We start from the raw sequence: 24,976 nt of genomic DNA, 5'->3' as shown, positions 1-24,976 counted from the left end.
GTAAGTGTGTCTTTATCTTTTGTATGCTTAATCTGTTAAAATCACATTGAAATACTTAAAAACTCAACTTTACTATAAACGTGTGTTCAGAGCATGGTAAATGCAGATGTCTGCCAGCAAGCTCAATTAGATTCCTTGCTATTGTCATTAATATAGAATTTATTAGAGGGCTCCAAAGAGGAGCTAACCCCCGAATAATTGGCATCCTAGCAAACTAGATGATTTTAATATGTTGTCCTTTTTTGGTACCTAAGGGATATCCTCTTCAGCCAGATGTATATTAAATTAAGTGAGAACTGTGTGGCCAAGGGTGTGTTCTTGGAGTGTTTAGAACCATACCTACTTCGGGATCAGCTTCCTGGGCTTACACCACATGTGATGAAGGATTTGCTGCTACATTTCCAGGACCGTGGCTTGATGGATAGTATGGAAGCCTGTATAGTTCATATGGACATCACCAGTCTTGACATACAACAAGTGGGTCTTTAATATCAGTTCATATTCTCTGTGTAATACTGTTAAAGTATGTACCTTGAAACCATGAAGAAATGGCCTGATCTTTCACCCTTGTGAAATCTTTTTCTGTGCCACTTTGGAATTCTTGTATTGCTTGAGGAGACTCCCTTCTGCTGTGTCCTCTCTGGAAGATTAATATATACCTTTTTATGTTTTTGTTTTTTTAATATTGCACTCTAACCAAAGCAAATGTTTATACAAAACTGGCCCATATATCTATGTATAAATATCAAATAGCAGATGGAATAAGTATCTTGTGATAATACCTTTTTTATTGGACTAACAGAATTTTGGAATGACAAGCTTTCGGGAGCTCTTCTCCCTTTCTCAAGTCTAAAACATTTCTGAGAAAAACGACACATAGAATTCAATGTTGTGTGGCGGGGAGGGAGGCTTACTACCCAGATCTGATAAGGGAGGGTGAGATGTTGTAAAAGTATGTGTCCCTCCAGAGGGTCATAAATGTTCTGAGTAAGGAATTTTGAGGGGGGGTTTAGCACTGCTGAAGATAAATTGACAAAAAAAAAAAGAAAAAAAATAGGATGCTAGTGCTCACGTACAGGAAATAGGAATGCAATGATGAATATAGGGATGGGAATGTATATGTCTACACATGTTGTCATATATACAGGTAAATATCCTCTATTCTTGCTGTTGAATAGTTGAATCATTCTGACTTCAAAAGTTTGTCTTTCTTTGGTGTTACTGAAGTCCCCTTTCAGTACTTTGATTTTTAGGTCCTTGATAGAATGGTCATTTTGGGTGAAATGGTGTCCCACTGAGGTGCAGTAGGAATTTTCCTTGTGGTGTTTAATGGAATGTCTGTGCATGTTCATTCTGCCATTTAATTGCTATCTGGTTTCTCAAATGTAGCATCCTAGGTCACATTAAGTGCATTGTATCATATACACTACATTGCTAGATGTGCAGGTGTATGATCCTTTAATACTGTAGGTCTTGCTGTAGTGGGTGGCTATGTTGTCTGTGCATATGTGTTGGCACAGTTTGCAGCGGGGCCTTTTGCAGCGTGTGGTCCCTTTTTCTTTATTCATTCTGTCAGTGGGAAGTTTCCGGTTAATTATTTTTTGTTGCAGGTTTGGGGTTTGTCTGAAGGCCAAAATGGGGGTTTCAGGGAAGTTGTTTTTTAGTGTCTCATCTTCTGCTAGCATTGGCTGTAGGTCTTTGATGACTTTCCGGATTTCTTCACGCGCTGGGTTATAGGTGACTACCACTATAAGTGTAGAGATTCTTTTTTCTCTATATTGTAGCAGGTGTGTGCGTGGAACTTTGAGAGCAGAGTTGATTTGTTGATAGTTTTTGATTGGTAGCCTTTCAGTTTCATAGATTTGGAGAGGTCGTTTAGATGCAGGTTGCGGTCGTTGGGGTCAGAGCATATTCGATGGTACCTGGTTGCTTGGCTGTAGATGATGCCCTGCTTAGTATGGGAGGGGTGAAAGCTGGATTTGTGGAGATAGCTGCATCTGTCTGTGGGTTTTCTGTAAAGAGAGGTGTGTGTTGTACCATTGGTACATCATGTCCAGAAAGTTTACGGATTTTGTGGAGTACTCCATTTTTAGTTTAATTGACGAATGGAATGAGTTAAGAGTCATGGACTTGTTTCAGTTTTTCCTCACTTCCGGTCCAAATGATGAAGATGTCATCAATGTATCTGTAATATTTGTGTGGTTTGGTGTCCTGTGTTTCAAGGAATCTCTGTTCTAGGTCAGCCATGAAAAGGTTGGCGTATTGGGGTGCCATCTTCGTCCCCCCCTCAAAATTCCCTACTCAGAACATTTATGACCCTCTGGAGGGACACATACTTTTACAACATCTCACCCTCCCTTATCAGATCTGGGTAGTAAGCCCCCCTCCCCTGCCACACAACATTGAATTCTATGTGTCGTTTTTCTCAGAAATGTTTTAGACTTGAGAAAGGGAGAAGAGCTCCCGAAAGCTTGTCATTCCAAAATTCTGTTAGTCCAATAAAAAAGGTATTACCACAAGATACTTATTCCATCTGTTATTTAATATTGACACCACTGGACTAATACGGCTACAACCTCTACTCGATGTATAAATATGTATGTATATGACATCTTCTCTGACGTAGATCCTTTGCCCCTAGATCGTTCAAATGTGTTGGGAGCACCGACTCTATGATGCTATGATTTATGTCTACAACAGTGGTACTAATGATTTTATCAGCCCCATGGAGGTAAGAAGTTCAGGCTGGGGAATTTTGGAGAACTGATATAACGTAATGTCAGTTTTTTCTAACAATAATCTGTACTGTTTTCTTTGGTGTCAGATGCCTGGCGCATGTTTTCAAACAGGACATTTTGTGTGAGAGAGACAGACAAGATGTCTGGAAACAAATGGTGTTTTTTGTTTTGTTTTTTTAAATCAATGGCTTTAGTTAACTTAACTGGTATGTCAGGTACTTAACTGACATAAACCAAAACGAAAAAGTTTGGGCACTCTACTGTGCTTATGGGCATGGTAAAAAAAAGCCTACCGTAAACTCTTACTGTACCCAAAATCAAGTGGCATGAGTTTTAGAAGAGAAGTATAGAAGAGGCAACATTGGGGTGTATACTGCCATACTTAAGTATGTGAAAGCATACGGGCTGGTATGAAGAGTGACAGTGTGTTTGAAGCGGGTAGTAATGGACAATTCTATCTAAAATGGCAGAAGTTGTGGCAGTATTTATTTGTAGAAAGAAAGAAAAGAAGATTAGATTTAATAAATTTTGCTCTTTAGTCTAGACCCATACAGGAAGGCATAGAGCAAGGATATTGTCCTGTTAACATCTTGTACAAATGCCACAAAAATTGCATCTCATGATTGCCCTACACAACATGTTCTCCGCATTCTGACTTGTTTTAATATTTTTTGCAGGGCAGTAAAATAAGTTTCCAATCAATCCATTTCAATTAACTATGACTTAACCTTGAGTCACATAAACATAAAGTAGGAAAAATACTGATTATAATTTGGGTATCTTTCTGCAGTTATTATTTATTGATTTATGTAGCTCATATTCCACAGCGTTGTACAATTGGAAAACTGGACAAAACAAGTAATATATATCACATAACAATTTAACTTACAGAAATAAATGTGAAGAGGGCCCTTCTCAAACTTACAACCTAGACATTTTTAGTAACAAGAAGTTTATTAATTTAACATTTTAATTTGAAGAAATGTTCCGAAATAGTAAAATGTGTTAAAATGAGAAACTGCAGATGTAATTTTACGACCTGGAGATACTGTCACCCAAGTCCCAGGGATTTGCAGGTGTTATTATAGGGAAATGGAGGAGGAGGAGAAGAGCAGCTGCAACTGTGCAGCTTCTCTATAAGGTAACTCAATTTTTAATATTTTTATTTTTTAATGAAGTACTTTCAAATGCATGGTTTGTGTAGGACTGGACTGTTCCAGTAGGACTGTTTCATTAGGAGTTTTATCAGCTTAAAAAAAATCACACTTTTGTTGAGCTTTGGTTTCTGTGGCTATGATTAGGTGGAGGTTAATACAGTGAGAAAATATAAGGATAAATGGGATGATTGCAATACAAGACCAAGGGCTGATTAAAGTTTGAGTGATTATATCAGGAAAAAATGTGCAGACAACAAGGGTCGAATGGTTTTTATCTGCCGTCAAGTTTTGTGTTTTTATTAGGGCCCAAGTCTCAGTACATGAAATTTGAAAATGGATTAAAATCCTAGGCAAGTAAGATGTTTCCAAAATCAGGACAAATACATATATTGATAACTATATAAGTAAATTTATAAGTGTATGTGTATATATATATATATATATATATAGATAGATATAGTGGATTTATATATATATAGACTAAAACAGCCCCCCAACCTTTCCATCTAAAGGGATTATTGTAAAATGGTAATATTATACGATGCCATATTGCCTCTAAGTGAAACCATGATTTTTTTTTTCCTACATGACACTCAATATAGACAAGTGGTAAATAGGACAAAAGGCTTCATGAGGCTTTAAGGGGAATGCTAATTAGCAGTATCACTAATTAAAAGTTGTATGTATTTTAATCTTTTTCTTATAGAAACTGTTTACAGCCATATCGACTCCCATAAGCTCTGGGAAATCTCTGACAGGTATGGTGCGCAATGGACTTTCTTTGTTATAGAATTGTATAAATTAGAAAAATACATGCAATAATTACAACTTATGGTTTCCCACTTTAACATACTAATTGCAAAGTTTAAAACGATTACATGAATAATGGTTTTCAGATGATAGGAAACATTTTGACTTTTGATGATCTCATTGTTCTGCATGATTTTTTCTGCTTTCCTTAGATGAGCAAGTTGTCATGGGAAACAAACTGCTTGTGTATATCAGGTAAGTTTTACATTATGTTTCTGCTTCTGTTCTCTATGTATCCTGCAGTGGCACAAAGTGAACCTCCCCATTCTTTGTTCACTGGCTATTGGTATTTGACCAGCATTTCTTATTCCACAATGTGAACATGACGCGGGAACAATGTTCTAACTTTATATCCCTGTATGCTTAACCGTAGTTCCAGTTTGGCTGGACGGGCTTATCCTTTGGGAGACATTCCTGAAGATCTAGTACCATTGGTGAAAAATCAAGTAAGCTGAATTTTAATTAAAGCGTACATGTGCCACCTGTATACATTTTTGCATTAACCAATATAGTGACATAATTGTCCTTATATATTTGAGTTGTTTTTTTTTGCTTACTGTGCTCTTTATAGTAGAGGGCTTTTGTCACTTTTTGCTCACCATAAGCACACAGAATGGTTTATTATTATTATTATTATCCTTTATTTATATAGCGCCAACAGTTTACGCAGCGCTTAATACAATACATAAATTCAAGGGATATGACAAGACAAGAATTGACAGACTAAGACAAACCGATACATTTGGTGGAGAGAGCCCTGCTCGCAAGCTTACAATCTAGAGGATTCCATCTAAGATTCACTTACATTAGCCAGAGAAAGTTCCCAGGAAAGCAGCAGTATGTAGATAGAGGAGACTTCGCTACATTTGTTCTGGCAATGTCTTTTTACAAAAATGAGTGAACTTAAGGATTCTGTGAAAGGAAGTTAGCTCTCTATTTCTTGAGAATATAATTTTTCAGGAATTTACATGAAGGGTGCTGGTGAAGAACTTTTTGCCCTGTGTTGCTTTAAGGACAATTTGTGGTTTTAAAAAAAAAACAGGTCACTGCCGAAAAATCAAATAGTGCCATTGTGTACATGTTTAGGATGTACCGGTATATCTAAGTGTATTTTTATTTTGTTTTATAACAATCTAGCACTTTTTAGGACTATTGTAAGTGGAATTATTTTTGTTGCATAGTAATTACCCGTGTGCACCTGACCTGGTCTTGCGTAGGTGCTTATTATGTGGATTCTTAAGACTTTTTACCAATAACTTAATCAGAGCCGGCCTTAAGTGTTCTGGCGCCCTGTGCAGACTACTCCTCTGGCGCCCCCCCTCTTCCCCTTCTCCCTGCCCCTTCTCCTTATCCTTACTTACCTCGTTGCCGGGGTCCTGCGGTGGGAGCCGGAGGCGTCCGTCTTCCCGATCTGCCGCGGTGCACACTTCACAGCTGAGCGCCAAATAATTCCGGCGCTCAGCTGTAAACGCCGGCACCGCAACGGAGTCACGGAGAGGGAGGGGCAGCGAGCGGAGGGGCAACGACGCCCAGCCTGCCCGGGACTTAAATTGAAACAACTTTATTTAATATGGAGGATATTAAATAAAGTTAAAAAAAAACAAAACAAAAAAACGATGCTTTAATTTAAGTCCCGGGCAGGCGCCCCTGTTACCATGGCGCCCTGTGCGGCCGCACAGGTCGCACACCCCTAAGGCCGGCCCTGAACGTAATGATTTCCATGCAAGATAGACTGATATTTTAATTGTTTTTAACCACCACCTTTTTTTTTGCAAAACTCACAGTAGTATTTAGATTTAATAAATTTTGCTCTTTAGTCTAGACCCATACAGGAAGGCATAGAGCAAGGATATTGTCCTGTTAACATCTTGTACAAATGCCACAAAAATTGCATCTCATGATTGCCCTACACAACATGTTCTCCGCATTCTGACTTGTTTTAATATTTTTTGCAGGGCAGTAAAATAAGTTTCCAATCAATCCATTTCAATTAACTATGACTTAACCTTGAGTCACATAAACATAAAGTAGGAAAAATACTGATTATAATTTGGGTATCTTTCTGCAGTTATTATTTATTGATTTATGTAGCTCATATTCCACAGCGTTGTACAATTGGAAAACTGGACAAAACAAGTAATATATATCACATAACAATTTAACTTACAGAAATAAATGTGAAGAGGGCCCTTCTCAAACTTACAACCTAGACATTTTTAGTAACAAGAAGTTTATTAATTTAACATTTTAATTTGAAGAAATGTTCCGAAATAGTAAAATGTGTTAAAATGAGAAACTGCAGATGTAATTTTACGACCTGGAGATACTGTCACCCAAGTCCCAGGGATTTGCAGGTGTTATTATAGGGAAATGGAGGAGGAGGAGAAGAGCAGCTGCAACTGTGCAGCTTCTCTATAAGGTAACTCAATTTTTAATATTTTTATTTTTTAATGAAGTACTTTCAAATGCATGGTTTGTGTAGGACTGGACTGTTCCAGTAGGACTGTTTCATTAGGAGTTTTATCAGCTTAAAAAAAAATCACACTTTTGTTGAGCTTTGGTTTCTGTGGCTATGATTAGGTGGAGGTTAATACAGTGAGAAAATATAAGGATAAATGGGATGATTGCAATACAAGACCAAGGGCTGATTAAAGTTTGAGTGATTATATCAGGAAAAAATGTGCAGACAACAAGGGTCGAATGGTTTTTATCTGCCGTCAAGTTTTGTGTTTTTATTAGGGCCCAAGTCTCAGTACATGAAATTTGAAAATGGATTAAAATCCTAGGCAAGTAAGATGTTTCCAAAATCAGGACAAATACATATATTGATAACTATATAAGTAAATTTATAAGTGTATGTGTATATATATATATAGATAGATATAGTGGATTTATATATATATAGTGGAATTATTTTTGTTGCATAGTAATTACCTGTGTGCACCTGACCTGGTCTTGCGTAGGTGCTTATTATGTGGATTCTTAAGACTTTTTACCAATAACTTAATCAGAGCCGGCCTTAAGTGTTCTGGCGCCCTGTGCAGACTACTCCTCTGCCCCTTCTCACTGCCCCCCTCCCTCTGCCCCTTCTCACTGCCCCCCCTCTGCCCCTTCTCCTTATCCTTACTTACCTCGTTGCCGGGGTCCTGCGGTGGGAGCCGGAGGCGTCCGTCTTCCCGATCTGCCGCGGTGCGCGCTTCACAGCTGAGCGCCGAATAATTCCGGCGCTCAGCTGTAAACGCCGGCACCGCAACGGAGTCACGGAGAGGGAGGGGCAGCGAGCGGAGGGGCAACGACGCCCAGCCTGCCCGGGACTTAAATTGAAACAACTTTATTTAATATGGAGGATATTAAATAAAGTTAAAAAAAAACAAAACAAAAAAAAAAATTAGACCGTTTTTACTCCATTACATTATGTAAAGGGGTTTTAAGTATTCAGAACCATCGTAACATTTAACCCAAGATCTATTGCTATCATGTTAGAGCTGGTTTGTTAAACCTGTGATTGGGTATTATTTGGACAAAAACCTCTTTTGGGTTTATTCTGTTGTGGTTCCAACTGTTCGACTTTTTAATATATATTTTAAGGACCAACCCTAGTGAGTTTGTGCTGGAGGAACAACTTAACAGGTCCTGTATAATGCATTATTAATTCAAACTCCCATTAAACTGAATTATTGCTAAAGAAACCTTGCCAATGCTAGACCTTCACAGTGAAGTGAGTGAACTCTCTTGGCTACGCCTTATTTTTATAATAGACTCACTTGTGTTTTATAATGTTTCTGTAATCCTGAGATTGAATGTTACAGTATTATGTTAATTTTAGATCATTAAATATGCGTGCTTGTGTTCTTTGTTGCCATTTCAAGTATGCACTAATGCCACTAATGTTGTGTGATATATTCCGAATGTAATGCTTTAATGTTTCTGTGCCCCCTAAGGAAAAAAATAACCAAATTTTATATGTCCTTAAAGTGAACTAATTCAAACTTAAAGGGAAGTAAATTTTAAAGAATGTATTAGCAAAACTTGTCAGACATATAACAAGGAACAACTTTTTGTAGTGTAATTTCTTGAATGTATATTTACTGTTTATCTTGGATTCTTTTCTTTTAGGTCTTTGATTTTCTCATTCGATTGCACTCTCCAGAGGCCCCTCTAGATGAGGAGGTGTACCCCTATATCCGTACCCTGCTGCACTTTGACACACGAGAGTTCCTCAATGTTTTGGCCTTGGTAATAGACAAAAAAGTTAATATATGAATTTCACACTGAATCATTAAAAAGTGATTAAATTATTATACCTTTGACATGGGAAAGGAAATTGCAAAAATTGAAAGTAAGAATGTTTGTGAAAAATTGGTGTTTCCCCTTACACATGCACAGCGTCCACGGTTTCAAGTACTGAGAATGCATATTGCTCTTATTTCTGTCTCTAGGGGGTATTGCGGGGGGAAAAGGTTTTAGTTTAGTTTGGTTGTGGCTGGTATACAGAAGTTGATTGTTTCCGTCCTGTCAGTTAGACCATAACTGACAGGTAAGAGGTTAAATTCTTCTGAAAAATTATCCCCCATCACAGTATACTGTCTGAGTCTGGCCAGTAAATTCTCCTTTTCCACCTCTCAGCAAAATGGTGAGACCAACATCCTGTTCTCATGCATAGTTGAAAAGGTCTTAAGATATACAGACAAAAATACGTTTTTAAAAAGCAAATTTAGTTTATTATTTACTGAATAAGGTATACTTTTATTTAAGCATAATACCTTTATATACACTGCATTTCATGTTCCCAATGTAACAAAATGATTTTCAGTCTGTAAAACCACTCAATTTTTTTTCAAGAATTTCCCTTTTTCGCTAAAGAAAAAAAAACAGGGAGAATTTTTTTCCCAGAAATGTAAATCTCTAGTCCATGTTTGATAATCCATGCTGCTTAAAATGGTTTCTGCCACCTCTGTTGGTCCTCAGCAACACTTTGTCTACTTTTTCCATGTTGTTTACTATAACAGGCCTAGCTATATAAAGTGTATTCTGAAATTGGGGAGGACACCCAAATACATTAGACCTTTTAGTGCAAATATGAATTTATGGCCAGGAAAAAAATATATATATTAAGGTCTGTATATTATGGTATTTTATCTTAACATTATAAAATGCTTTTGCTTCCTGCAAGTTTGATTCATTTTTGTGTGTTGTAAAAGAGTTACATTTTTATCTCAAATTATGTTTGAGAGTCATTGACTCAAACCCCAACCCCCCACCTCCCCTCATGAGTTTCTTTCATCTGCCGGGGAAATGTTTGCTTATTATCAACATCATGACTCGGCTTTAGTTCAAAGAGAAGATTTTTAATCCATGCTTCTTTCGCCCCTCTGAAGTCTCTTTTTCTGAAGGTAGTCCTCAGGAGACTCAAACAAAATTAAATGAGGTTTATTCAACATGATCCAAGCCCATAATCTGTGAACAGAACAGGGAAAGATAATTAAGTTGTCGGAAGGAATTTTTTATAAAGAGCACTCTATAGCCTGGAAGAAATGGACGCAGAATGTTATACTAAATTTGTTATGTTGCCCAGATGTAACTATTTACGAAGAAATGGTTTTGACAACAAGATCACATTATCAATATATTTAGTTAGCTGGTACATTGTTTGTTTTAATAAATAGTTTCGTAAACACAATTTTAGCTCAGTTCTCATGCTATTTGGTTTCAGAATATTGTCATTTACCTTCTTGTCCTGCCTTCTTAACCTTCCTGGACCCCTTAGGCATATCCCAGATCAATTGTAAACTAATTTGTCAGATATCACCTGGTCTGTTATCAGTAATGAAAAGTTCCCAGTTGCCAAGAATATTGATAATTTGGGTTCATTTTATCTTCGGTTCCAGCTTAGCACATATGTAAGTAGTAGCAATTGTTTTGTCACAGCACACATTATCGAAGTTAAAGATGTGGTTTGTTTGGTTCTGAATTCCAAGATTAGGCTTACAGTACAGAAAGCATTGTAATAAAGTTAGCCAATATGTCCAAACAGGGCTATTTACCCCATTCATATAAAGTTTGTAAAAGTTGGTTTGAACAAACAATAAAATACATGTCAAATGCATACGTTTTCTACATACAATATTCTTGAAATCCATATGATTCTCTGTACTGTCATTTTTCAGACATTTGAAGACTTTACAAATGATAAGCAAGCTGTGGAACATCAGCAACGTATTGTGGACATCTTACTAAAGGTAAGCAAAAACAGTTACTGGAAAAATATAGTTTGCCAGCCTCTGCTTAAAGCTGAGTGCTAGAGAGGCTTTTCAAAACTAGTAACAAATATTATATCTTGCTCATGTGATATTTAGGTCATGGTGGAGAACTCTGATTTCACTCCCTCGCAAGTGGGCTGCCTGTTTACCTTCCTGGCTCGGCAGCTAGCTAAACCGGACAATACACTTTTTGTCAACAGAGTGCTTTTTGACCAGGTGACTTTCACATTTGGCTTGGTTTGTGTGTTATATGATACACATCTCTGTAAAAGTCCACTGTCTCCTATATAATTTACATTATAAGGTAATGAAATATTTTGTATAGTAAGAATCATGTACTTTTTATGCTGCATTTTATGTTACTGCTGCAAAAAAGCCATACAATTCAGTAGTTAAATTAGGTATAATGATTTAAAATTAGAGTCCAGCTAATTTGCATTCATACATTATGGTCAGAAAGGCCAAGACTGAAATATTAGTTACAATGCCATCAATGCTAGGAAGGTTTAGGTATTAATAAAACACCAGCTCCCTCAATGAATATTTGTCCTGACTAATAGAGCTCAATGCTAGAACTCTGTGTTAGAAGCAGGAAATATGGGCAACCGTAAAGATCTGAGCAACTTTGACAAGCGCCAAATTGTAATGGCTAGACGACTGGGTAAGAGCATCTCCAAAAATGCAGCTCTTGCGGTAGTTCCCAGTCTGCAGTGGTCAGTACCTATTAAAAGTGTGTCCAAGGAAGGAAAAGTGGTGAGCCAGCGACAGGGTTATGGGGGGCCAAAGCACATTGATGCACTGGGGGGTTAGGCTGGCCCGTGTGGTTAAATCCAACATACAAGCTACTGTAACTAAAATTGCTGAAAAATGTAACGCCGGTTCTGATGGAAAGGTGTTGGAACACACAATGCATTGCAGTTTGTTGGGTATGGGGCCACGTAGCCTCAGACCAGTCAGGGTGCCCATGCTGACCCATGTCCACTGCCGGAAGCACCTCCAACGAGCACGTGCGCGTAAGAACTGGACCACGGAGCAGTGGAAGAAGGTTGCCTCGTCTGATGAATCACGTTTTCTTTTACATCACATGGATGACTGGGTGTGTGTGCGCTGCTTACCAGGAGAACACATTGCAACAGGATGCATTATGGGAAGAAGGCAAGCCAGCGGGGGCAGTGTGATTCTTTAGGCAATGTTCTGCTGGGAAACCTTGGGTCCTGCCATTTATGAACTGCCTACCTAAGCATCGTTGCAGACCATGTACACCCTTTCATGGACACGGTATTCCCTGATGGCATTGGCCCCTTTCAGTAGTATAATGGGCCCTGGCACAAAGCAAAAAATGGCTCAGGAATGGTTTGCGGAACACAACAATAAATTCAAGGGGTTGAATGGCCTCGAAATTCCTCAGATCTTAATCTAATCGAGTATCTGTGGGATGTGCTAGACAAACAAGTCCAATGGAGGCCCCACCTCGCAAATTACAGGACTTGCTAACGTCTTGGTGCCAGATACCACATCACACCTTTAGAGGTCTAGTGGCCTCGATGAGTCAGGGACCTACACAAGATTAGACAGGCGATCATAATTTTATGGCTGATCTGTGTATACCTCAATACAAACTACTGAATTTGTGGGTTAATCAAAACATTACGTAACATTTAATTACATTTAACCCCTTAATGGCAAAGCCTGTATATGTACGGGCTCAAAATGCATTGTTTTCAATGGGTTTAGGGACCGCCCATTGTCATTAAGGGGTTAAGTATATGACGTGTACTAAACAGTACCTTTGCAGAATCCCTTGCAAGGGGCGCCAAATGAAAATTTAAATATGACAGCTAGAGTGTACTTTTAATTAATGTAGAACTAGTCCCTTAACCACAGTTGCTGACAACACAATCAATGTTCTCTGCCTAGTGTGCTAAGCTTGTGCCTTACCTGAACCTTTCTTCAGTTACGTATGCAATTTGAAATGTATATAGTGCTTATGAATTCCTAAATCTATACTGACCTCAACTGACAGAAATAAAAAGCATCAAGTTCTGTATTGTGGATACAGCTGATAAGCAGAGTGTAACCTGTTGAGGAACAGAACTATCCCTCTTAGCACACAATATCCATGAGATGACTTGAAGAGACGAAACCATCTGTCCATTGGCTTCAGGAACTGAAACTTGCAGTTTTAAAACTCTCTATAGTGCCTTAACAACAACAATATTACTTAAAAATGATAGAATAAGGTAGTTAGTTCAGTTTACCAGCCTTTAAGGAGACGTGCTATGCTTCCCTAATTTGTGGTGGCAACAATGGAATATGCAGCACACATTTCTTTAACCTGCCCTAATTGTACTGAGCACTGGGATGTCATGCCACCTCATGGCTCCCTGCAACTGAAAACTGCTGGCTGTGTCAGAGTCAGGACACAATGTTTAAAGAGGCATGATCTAAATTCCAAAGGTGATCAAATCTCTGTTAACAGGTTCTGGAGTTCCTGTGTAGCCCAGATGATGACTCGCGACATTCAGAGAGACAGCAAGTATGGAATAATTAATTATTTTTTTCTTATTCTTTTCTCTGTGCCATTATTACAAAAGTAAAAAGGGTCATGTGCTTGGTATCCTATTTATTTACCGTATTGGCTCGAATATAGGCCGCACTTTTTCCCCCCACTTTAAGTCTTTAAAGTGGGGGTGCGGCCTATATTCGGGGTCTAGCGCCCGACGCCCGGGACCTACTCCCCGATACGCTCAGCACTTTCCACGGGGGGGGGGTGCCGGCACGGGAGGTTGTCTAAGCGTTTTACCTCTGCCCCCCCCCCCCGACTTACCGGAGCAGACTCCCGGGTGTCTTGCAGGGCCGGCGGGGGACATCTACGCAATACGGGGGGGAGGAGGACAGTGGTAGCATATCTCGGGGGGGGGGGAGGAGGACAGTGGCAGCATATCTCGGGGGGTGGAGGAGGACAGTGGTAACATATCTCGGGGGGTGGAGGAGGACAGTGGTAGCATATCTCGCGGGGGGGAGGAGGACAGTGGTAGCATATCTCGGGGGGGGGAGGACAGTGGCAGCATATCTCGGGGGGGGGGAGACAGAGTGGCAGCATGTTTTTTTGGTGCTTTTTTAAAGAAAAAAACTTTTTCTTTAAAAAAGCACCAAACTTTTAGGGTGCGGCCTATATACGGGGGCGGCCTATATCCGAGCCAATAGGGTAATTGTAGTTTTTAGTGGCTCAATATCTTTAAGGTTGAAATTGTAATTTGTATATTTTTATATACTTACCAAATAATTAAAACTATAGATGAGTCATGGAGAAATATTCTGATTTATAGGCATAGTGCAGAATAATAAAAGGGTAACTGCAGTCCTTATAGTCTAATAAGTTATATAGAACAACATCTTCCTTACTGTAATGTTTTTCACCTATAAAATGTAATAATAAGGTAATTTGTTTCTGTGTGGTTATTGAACTATTCTTTGAAGAACACCCTATGCAATAAGAATCCAATTTTTTTTATGTCGCACTGGCAACCGATGCCCTCTTTTTGTCCTCTTCTTTAGGTTCTTCTTGAACTCCTGCAAGCTGGAGGTGTAGTTCAGTTTGAAGAGAACAAGCTGATCCATCTAGCAGAGAGAGCTCAATTGTAAGAGAATCTTACAATACAATAACACATCCATCTAACTTATCCATTAGATCAGTTGATCCAGTTAATTGATTGTAGCTGCCACGCTGCCCCGATTCCAAGTTATAAAACATTCGATAATAAAATGATGTGTCTACCATGGCAATGGAAGCATAGAAAACCCATAGAGACATGGAATTTGACGTCATGTAAGAACTATTTGGTCCATCTAGTTTGCCTATTTTTCCTGATGTAGAGCTTAGAAAGTGGTCTTTTGTAGATGGGTATAGGATCTTAAAAACCACTACAGTTGTGTTTAGAGATGTCCCAACAAGAAGTCTGTACTGAAAACAAATTATGAAGTGGCACAGACTATGGGCAATGCTTCTTATCTACAACCCTTACTCATCTAGTACCGACTGTAGTCCATCTGAGATTGCAGGGGAGAGGCAGTGACACCTGCTGATTTTGTAGATGAGTGGAATGAGAGAATTGCTTACCAGTTGGACAACATTTCAGACTCCAATATATTGCTATGAGAGGAAAAACCAAAACCAACATTGCAATGCAACAAACTTGCCATTTTATAAGTACTACCATATTTCCCCATGTATAAGATGCTCCCATGTATAAGACGCACATTAATTTTGGGGCCCGAAATTTGAAGAAAAATTTATTATCATAAAATTCCCAGTTTTTAGACCCCAATTTTTTTGAAAAAAGGTGCGTCTTATACATGGGGAAATACGGTATGTATAAATGTACCTGAATTTTCATTGGGGGTCATACACAACTATGGGAAAAATACTATAAATAACTATTCCTGAATTTTCAGGAGTAGTGTATGATCCCAGACCAGATCACCAACATCTTAGAATATCTCCAAAATTTGTGTAGTTTTTTAAATTTTAAACATTTCACTCTGCCACTCACATCATTTATATCTAACAGTGACTATTCCTAATCTTGGATGATTAGTGGGAGTCCTAATTTACATATTCTTAGGTTTTCTTTTCTTTTTTCAATGATCATAGCTACCAGATCTGTGAATTCATGTATGAGCGGAAGCACCAATACGATAGAATCATTGACTGTTACATGCATGACCCTATGAGAAAGGTAAGATCCCTGCATAATTAGTAAAAACCCTGCATAATTATAGAGACTCAAAAGCAATGTAATAGTATGGTGTCTTTCACAGCAAGACGTGTTCAACTATATACATAACATCCTTTCCCTCCCTGGGCACAGTCCAGAGGAGAAGCAGACAACCTGGGACAAAGCAATGATGCATGTAAAGGTATGAGGACATATTTCTTGCTGTCATTAATGGTGTTAGCACGTGGGGGCATCTACCACAGGATTTAATAAAGTCTTATACAGTGTTTTCTTGCATGTCAACATTTTTTTTAATACCCCACCATCACTGTTAAGAGATCCAAAAACTCTTCATTGCTATGATAGGATTGACCTTTATTGGATAACTGTGTAAGTAAATTAGATGAGATTCCTGCTTTCATAGAATCATCTTGAAGATAAGCAATTTGCCATGAAGCATTTAAACAATTTTCACAAGCAGGTCTCATGGTCAGGATTATATGTGCACATAAATACATAAAGTAGGCCTCCAAGACCATTGACCATTACCGATATGCTTGGATGAACTTCTGACCCAAATAAAGATTAGTTGGAAATTGCTTTCTGTCCTTTACATAATACCGTATTTTTTTCTTATACTTACTAGGAGCTTGTAACATTGAGCCCCAGCAAAGCAGCTGATCTTGTCTGTACCCACTTCAGTGAGCAGCTGTGTAATATCATCATAAAACTGCAGGTAAATCTTTTTATATAAAATCTTGGGCCTTATTTTGGATACTCTCCGCCATGCATGCTGCTGTCCATTCTTGTCCACCTTGGCTTGATACCTCTGGGTTAGATGTAGTTCTCATGTTCTACGTCGCATTCTACCTAGAACCAGGTTAATTATATAGTGTTCAGATTTAAAAATTAAATGAAAAAATTTGTATTGTATGTGCCCAAACTCCCCAAAATAAGAGTTAAAGGCATCGCTGTGGGTTTCCTACTGAAAGAGCTTTTAAAATGTACAACTGTTGACGCTTCTGTTTATATTATAGTCACAGGTTATATTATAGTGGATGTAGTTTACTGTGGAAAAGAAATTATGTTCTTGAATTATGTTTATATTAAAAAAAAAAAAGCGCTTCATAAAAATACAGATATGATGTTCCTAAAATATATAAAACCATTAAAAAAAATTTACATACCATATATATTTATTTTTTTTATGTTTTTTCATGTAATACGTCTTATACGAATAAAGATTTTGATGTCAAAAGAACTTTCGGTGATAATTTTTAATCTTTTTTTCCTTTTATATCGTGCCTCATGAAATTTACATATAATGGTCACTTATAATTTCTATGTGTTTTAGGGTTTGTATTAAAATAAACTGAAAACACCAGCAAAAAGAAATATGAATAATCAGTATTTGAAAGATTTAAAACTTTACATGCATTTAACGTAAGCTTCTAATTATCCATTATAAACGCATTAAAAAGACAACTTTATAGAAACTCACTTTTTTTTCGTTGTACCTGTCTTAACAGTATTGTAATCAACAGTGTTCATTCTGTTGCAGGATTCGTTATTGCTTTTCCAGTTTCTTAGAAGTCTACTAGATCCAAGGTTTGTATGCAAAATACAGGACATATATGTGTGGCAGTGTGTTAACACAGGCCGTTTTATAGCTATGTTTAAAAGATCATGTGAGTAGCTATGTTTTAAAGGTCATGTGAGTGACCGCCGTTTTCTATTAACTTTTTCCATTATCTTGCTCCTCTAGTTTGAGGTTTTGCCATGTAGAGAAATAAACAACAGGGTTTAAACAATGAAATAAAACTTTTATATTTATATATATATATATATATATATATATATATATATATAATATAAAAATATATATGGGCAGAATAATTTTAATGCCCCTCTCTATGTGTATTCATTGCAATTTAAGTGCAAAAGTAAGGGCAATCATAATTAAGTGTTTTGTGTGTTTATAGTATAGACATTGGTATATTCTGGGTTATTATTATAATGGTGGTATATTGAGAAAGCCTAGCTCAGGCCTTGTTTTGAAGAATCTCTCAACCGTACTGAAATTGTCTATTTAATGGCTTTGAGGAAAGCTGTCACCCAGCTGAGTGATCAGCATTCTGAGGTTTGAGTTGTGTATGGAGTGCTAGGGGCATCAACTGCCGATACCTAAGAGATCGGAACCTATTATTCATTTTTTACACTTTTATTGCCAGCCTGCCAAGCAAAGAACCTACAACAGTCAGTTCAACAAAATTACCATCAGACTTTAAGCTGTGACATCATCTGTTTTACTTTAATGTGTCAATTAAAATAGGCTGTGTATTACAGCAACATTGCAAGGCATAATGGATTTTTTAATATGCTTTTTTGTTATATTTATAGCACACCAGCAGATTCAATAGCACTTTACAACCACAGCAGAAGCTATATACTGAACGCCCACCATTCATTATTTAGATATATATACTGGAGCCCTAAAAAAGTGCATTCTATACAGATTACAGAACTAATTTCCTTACAACCTAGATGCACAGTGCACTGGTATATCCATGGTACTTAATTTGGTGATGGAAAATTGAGCAAAACCTAGATGCTTAGGTACCAGCAGAAATGTTCGATTGTATTGCTTGTTCTAAATAGGTTCAATTCACAGTAGAGAAAAAGTAAAGTAACAGCTACAGGGCAACCATAGCCTAAACATGCAATATTCCTTGTACCTCAGGATACTCAGAAAAGGTGTTAATTGTGGTTGGGGCTCAAATCGATAATAGGCATGGGAAAAGGATAGAGTAAGGAGTATAGCTTAGTGTGATGCTTTGTAAAGAAAACCTAGTTGGTGATGAAGGTGATTGGAGCTGGGTGTAGCTAGGTTGATTGTGAGCCTGTGTATATGGCTCTAATCCTTCAGCCTCTCACAAATATACAGGTCCTTGTGACAGGTAGTTGAACACCACTTATTTACAAGGTCCCTAGCAATGAATGATATAATTCCATACGAAAACGACTTACAGGTGTCCACATTTTTTGTTTTTATATTTTAATGTACTCTCCAAATCATTTGTGGAAAAAACGGACTTGTTAAATGTCCTTTGAGTATTTTCAAGAAACCCTAAGTACCATTTCCTTCTGCAGCTTCACAATTCAATCTATTAGTTGCCTAATTTCTCTGTTTTGTTGTTGGCAGGGATGGAGCTCAGATGACCCCTGAGATCCTGCAGTCTCAGCCACACATTACAGAGCTCTTCATAGACTTAATGTGCCAGTATGATCCTTCCCAGGTAACTCCAATGCTGCAGATTCTGGAGCATTACAGATTAGAAGAGACTATTCAGGTAAGTACAGAGTCTGCACGGTTTCTGTAATGTAGACACACAACATTTTTATTTCAGTGGAGTTCCTCTGTACACTTTCGAATACCTATATATCACACAGATGGCTCTCTGTTAGATTAAAGCTGTCTACTTCCCAAACCCTTCCACTGATGCATCCCTTTTCACCAACTGTTCCTGATTATCCACATTAATATATTCATCCTTTTGGATGACAGCTATGGAAAGAGTGGTTATCCCCAGATATGTAAGTGACTAATTATGCACAATAGTCCCTAACTAATAACTGTAATATTTACAACCTATGGCAAAACAGATGTAAGATGCATGCAATGTCTAAACATTAATTGAAAAACAAACAAACCTCAAGTCAGTTCTCCAATGGGTCTTATGAGGTATCTTTTTAAATTGTAATGTGCCTTTTACCTCAATGCACATATGTGTATCTATTCCAGAAACTTCAAAAATAACACCCATTCTTTTTGTAGATTGCACAAAAACATGATCATGAATCTTTGGCCTATCTCCTAGAAAAGAAGGGGGACATTGAGGCAGCTTTTCAAGTTATGCTTACGGTAATGGTCTCTCTAACTACAGTTTCTTCCAGTAGTCTAATAAGAAAAAAGATTTTTGTGTATTTCATATCTTTGTCCCTGGTTATTCCCCTTTTACATTCTACAGTAATTCATTTTCTATATTTTGTTGTTATATCTTTCCTGTATACAGAGACTTAAGTGCATGCTTTCAGCGCTGACCAAAGACTCTGTGGATTCACCAGGTGTGTTTTACTGACAAAAATATAATTTATCAAAATCCTTTAACTTGTGTTTAGTTCAATCCTAGCAACATTTTGCATTCAGCATTACCTGAACAATCTGTTGATAGATTACTAAAACACCATCCCCTGTATCATTGAGATTAATAGTGTATAATAGTGTGGCACGGTTAGTGTTTTCTGTCTGCCAGTCAATACTGGCATACTAGGCACTGAATAGTGAGTCACCTTGTAAAGACTGAAATGGGCTATCATGCCAAAAAAACCCCACCTGGAAAGACATTGATGTACGTATTTGTCTGTGGGGAGTAGAGGTCATATGGTTAAGGTGCACCACCAATGTAAAGGGGGGAGTTGGCATTCACACATCCCCACTGAATATGTTGCTATATTGAAAAAGAACAAATAACAAAAATAACCCATTATCAAGAGATACGCATTCCCTTCCAATGCAGTATCATGTACCCATCTCCCAAGACAAAAACATGATTTTCTCAAGCTTCGAGATTTTAACGTAAAATATACTATTGAGCATTTTGTACTCTTCTCCTTCTTCCAACCAGGCTTCAAACAAGAAACCACTATTACATGTGTGGAGAAAACGTTATTGGAAACTATCTCTCTCTGTGAAAGGACAGCGCACACACTAAACCAACAACAGCGAGAGGTACTGGTCTGGGCATGAGTCACTTTGATGCAAAATGGTTGCTCTGGACAGCATGGTTTATTATTTAAGCTATTCTTTACCTATGATCTATAAATTTAGTGTTTTAGGAAGGTACACTTTACCATGTACCAATTATCTAGTGCTGTAGAAATCAGAGCCCATGCACTGCATTTTATTTGCTGTATGAATTATTTTCTTTACTGGTAAATCAAAATTAGGCCAACGGGCTATTTCTTACCTAGCAATCGTTCCCTGAATCTACTGGGGCTAAAGAAAGAAAGAACATGTATATATTTTTAGGGTACAGTGGGGGAGTGTTTGTTGTTGTCTGACGTGGGGTATGCATGATGTTTTTTGTGTTTGTTTTTTTTGTCCCACTCAGGCCCTGTGGTTTCCTTTGCTGGAAGCGATGATGTCACCACAGAAGCTTCTCAGTTCATATTCCTGCCAGTTGTATTTTGAATGTGAGTTATTTCTCCATGTGTTCCATTCATCCATAGTGTTAAACCAGGGAGTTTTAATTGTTCTAGATGACAGAGGATTTTAGTGACACACTAATACACCTATTTTCATTACCACTTTTACTTATGTGCATCCTTTCGTACCTTGAATGTGCACAGAAATAAATATTACAGCAAGAGTTTGGCGAGACAAAACCTCAACTTCTTTGCAGCCGATCTGTAAGAAACAAAAAGGTGAACTGTTTAAAACAGAAAACAATTGCTAGAAACAGCTAGGTTTAATTGTAGAAATAAAGGTCCTCTGTATGGTAGATGGGCTTTGGCTGTTATTTGGTCACTACAAGGAGCCTGAAAGATGTTCAACTGTAGAGATCAATTTGGCATAAAATCTTAGGAATCGCATCTGAAATCTAGAAGCCATGGCTACCTGACTCATGGAATATTTCAAGCCCTATCACAGGATTTAGGACAATCCTATTTAGACAAAAAAACCTTCTCACCCTTTTAAAAGGTTTAACCATCAGTCCTTGCTCTAGTTCCATTATTATTATTTAATCATTTTGCATATTTTCTAAAGAGAATACACAGATCATGTGGATAGGTTGGGTTCCATTGGCTACAATACTATCTTTTTGTTGTTTTTGTACATTAACTTGTTTGTTATTCCTGAGATCTCATTGCATTTTGTGTCCCTACAGCATTAAAAAGTATGACCATGGAGGTTCTAAATAGCATGGCACCATACATCCCCCTCCCATCCATCCTCCAGAGAATCCTGCAGGTGAGTGGAGGCAAAACCAGCAAAGTTCTGATTTTTACATTTTACTTAAACACACAACTCACCACTGTGTACACTGCTTCCTAGGCACATCCACCTCAAGCCCCATTATTAACCATTATTACTGTATAAGCACTACCCTCTTGCAGGGCCCTTGCATTGTAGCTCTTTGTCGGTTTGTTTCCTATAGAATAGAACCAAGCAAGTCTGTCACCCCAATGACTTATAAAAAAGTACATGATGTAGTGTATATCTGTCTCCTATATTGTTTGGTTGCTAATCATGCATGTGCTGTGCTGCCCCTTCCCTGTTACAAGCTACAGTAAGTAACAAGACCTAGGCCTGGAGTGACCATTTCCGTTGTTATAGTTCCATCACCATTTGAATGATTTTTTACTATTATTTCCACATATACATTTGGCATTTCACACAAATACAGTTGTGGTGCTAACTCTTTTTTTTCATCTTATTAATGGTTTTAGGAATTTTAGTGATTTGCATTAGGCAGGGTCAAACCTGTTCAGTTTCCTCTGCAACAAAGGCTGACTTGGTCCTGCAAAATGCATTTGTTAATACCGTCAGAAAATCTTCTAAATGTACTTATTCGTTATGCGGGATCAAGGCCAGTCTTGTAGAAACCGGTCCTACACATTGCATGGTGAAATCTGTGAAATGAAATTATAAACTGTTGGTTAGGTAAGCTAGAGATTTAAAATAAATTTGTCTGTGAGTTAAAATGTTTAATTTTGCACACTACTCACGGTTTAAAAGATTCCTTTGATAAAAATTAAATTTTTACTTGTTTCTCACTGCCCTACAATTTTAATGTGGTTTCTGCCTGTCAGTGCTCCGGATCTCTGACTTTGTGAGTATGTCTGTTGACCTACTAACAGAGTTGCTAAATCTAGATCTAGGTACCTTCATGCCTTTAATGTGCTCCCACAAGGTATTTCTGTTAACGCTTAGGACGGAAGAGGGTTACTATATTATATACTTACTGGAAAAAAACAGTACTAAGGGTAGTCAGTTTTAGGAATTTCTTGGTTGGAGAAACCGTTCAGAAACAATGCAGTACAACATAATGTCCATTGATTGTACAGTTTGCGCATTCATTTGGTGGATAACAGGATTCCCAGACACACTGAAGCAGACCTTCTGGGTTTGGCTGGTGTGATGTTAATATGGCATTATCATTCATTCCTGGCCATATAACAGAATTTTGCCATCACTCATCTGCATCAAGACACAGATGCATTGCATTATATACTGTATATACTGTCCAAAATGCCTGTACTCCACCTTCATATCCAGGAAAATAATAGTAGCTACATACTAGTCAGACAGAATACAGGCACTCACAGGATTTTGATCATCCACGTGGAATTTATGCTGTCCACTTCAGCATACCAAGACATTTTGCACAATGCTATGTGTCCAATTTTGTGGAAACTGTTTGGGGATGGCCCTTTTCTACTCCAGCATGACTGTGCACCAGTGCACAAAGCGAGGTCCATAATGACATATATATATATTGTCCATATAGTGTGAATGTATGTATGTGTGTGTGTATATATATATATATATATATATATATATATATATATATATATATATATATATAATTAACTTGTATTTGTATAGTGCCAATAATTTTATGCAGCACTTCTTATAAATACAAATACATTCAAAGGGTACAAAACTAGAACTAAATAAACTGATAATCAGAATTTCTCTTGGCTCTGTCCAGTTTCATAGGTGTAGAGGGGTTGCTTGATACAGCCATTGTCTGCCATGATAGGAGGTTTCAACCAACAGAACCTGGAACCGTAAATTTCCCTGTCTAGTATTCAATTGTTTTTGGATTAATGACTCTTTATGTAGGTGAGACAAGCAAGCCTTACTTCTAAAGAGCAATCTTGGGACCAAAACTGTGCCTCATCGCCATTTAATGAGCAACGTTGTCAAACTCTCCAAGGAATAAAATAGAGACAGAGCATTTCCCCCATCTATCACTGAGAGTCTGTGAGGCTGTATACTCAACAGTTAAATGAGACGCAAACTAAAGCGTGATTAAGGGAAGAGCAAGGCACAGTTCATTTGGAAACTGCATATGTGTCATTTCTTCGTATAAGCTTTATATATGTCGTAAAACACAACTCCTTAAAAAGGTTCATGTTTCTATGGCAACTTTTCCACACAATAACTATCTGATTGCAGCATAATCAAGCAATCATGGTATTACATTTTATTTTCTATTGGAACTTACATTTTTAGTTAGAGGATTAAATCATTTAAATGTTGTATTTAATTTTTCATTTGGATTTTTGAACATACTGTTAATTTAAGAGGATCAGTCTCTTCTTTTCCTGTATGATACTGAATAGTTATCTGAACATTTGGATTAAGAGACCCAAATGTGACAACTGGGTAAATCTAGCCTGCATTCATCAGATTACTATTATTAATTGATTTATATTGTGCCATCATACCCTACAGTGCTGTACAATGGATTAACAGAACATAACATGTAGTACTTAACAATTTTGACTTACAGAAACCAAAGATAAGTAGGGTCCTGCAAGTTGAAAGAAAGCCCTTCTGCCTGAGAGAATCAATGTTTTTTTTAAAGAAGGATTTATCTTTAAATGTACACTGAAACGTGCCAAATATATGTCATTATGATTATCTACAATTGTTCTTCTATGAAATTGCATCTGGGTGTGTATATCGCAACTGGATCTTTCATAGGCACTGGTTAAAGTGTGTAATATAAGTAGTTAAATTGAGAACAACTGGCTGGCTGAGACTGAATTTGGGATTGGACTATTACTGCATGCTTACAGAAACATGTCTTCCATTTCATTCACCAGTGGGATTCGCTGAATCCTAGTATCACAGTTCTTTATATTATAATTTTAATTATCTGATCCTGTTTAATAACCTGTGTTTATGGATTGCTTCTACCGTGAAAAAGGTTTTTATTGCTATAGGACATCAAAGCTTTACGTTAGTGCATTCAATGTTGACCTGCTTCTTACGCTGATAGAAATTCCAGTTAATGGAAGGGGGGCACATTAGTAGTTTAAAGCTGCACCTCTCTTAATAACATCTTTCTATACTCCAAGATAAACTGCAGAAACAAATATATCTATTCTCTGTATGTTTCCATGTTGGGCATTTTTTTGGCAGGGGGGCTATTTATGAATAATGTATTTCTCTTCTGAGATACTTAAACACTTAGCATTAGAAGGATGTATAAACGGCC

General features: G+C 37.5%; 1 protein-coding gene across 1 annotated transcript in view; it reads left to right on the top strand.

The window, feature by feature from the left end:
* Window positions 1–258: 258 nt before the first annotated feature.
* The window catches only part of LOC149287537 (vacuolar protein sorting-associated protein 8 homolog), a 42,592-nt gene continuing 17,874 nt past the window's right edge, over window positions 259–24,976 (top strand). Inside the window, exons 1-20 of the mRNA XM_089492749.1 lie at window positions 259–477; window positions 2,642–2,731; window positions 4,602–4,653; window positions 4,858–4,900; window positions 5,079–5,151; window positions 8,822–8,941; window positions 10,873–10,944; window positions 11,062–11,181; window positions 13,445–13,501; window positions 14,524–14,606; window positions 15,620–15,704; window positions 15,787–15,885; window positions 16,330–16,419; window positions 17,245–17,291; window positions 18,886–19,033; window positions 19,519–19,605; window positions 19,757–19,808; window positions 20,369–20,472; window positions 20,855–20,936; window positions 21,632–21,714. Of these exons, the coding sequence (XP_089348875.1) occupies window positions 274–477; window positions 2,642–2,731; window positions 4,602–4,653; window positions 4,858–4,900; window positions 5,079–5,151; window positions 8,822–8,941; window positions 10,873–10,944; window positions 11,062–11,181; window positions 13,445–13,501; window positions 14,524–14,606; window positions 15,620–15,704; window positions 15,787–15,885; window positions 16,330–16,419; window positions 17,245–17,291; window positions 18,886–19,033; window positions 19,519–19,605; window positions 19,757–19,808; window positions 20,369–20,472; window positions 20,855–20,936; window positions 21,632–21,714 (1,791 nt within the window). The 5' untranslated portion in view covers window positions 259–273. The remainder of the gene's footprint in view (window positions 478–2,641; window positions 2,732–4,601; window positions 4,654–4,857; window positions 4,901–5,078; window positions 5,152–8,821; window positions 8,942–10,872; window positions 10,945–11,061; window positions 11,182–13,444; window positions 13,502–14,523; window positions 14,607–15,619; window positions 15,705–15,786; window positions 15,886–16,329; window positions 16,420–17,244; window positions 17,292–18,885; window positions 19,034–19,518; window positions 19,606–19,756; window positions 19,809–20,368; window positions 20,473–20,854; window positions 20,937–21,631; window positions 21,715–24,976) is intronic.

Source organism: Sceloporus occidentalis, unplaced genomic scaffold, assembly GCF_023333645.1.
Source record: "Sceloporus occidentalis isolate IW3139 unplaced genomic scaffold, rSceOcc1.0.p SCAF_59, whole genome shotgun sequence".
NCBI classification, from domain to species: Eukaryota; Metazoa; Chordata; class Lepidosauria; order Squamata; family Phrynosomatidae; genus Sceloporus; species Sceloporus occidentalis.
The sequence above is the reverse complement of the archived record's forward strand: the minus strand, read 5'-3'. Positions and strand labels throughout refer to the sequence as shown.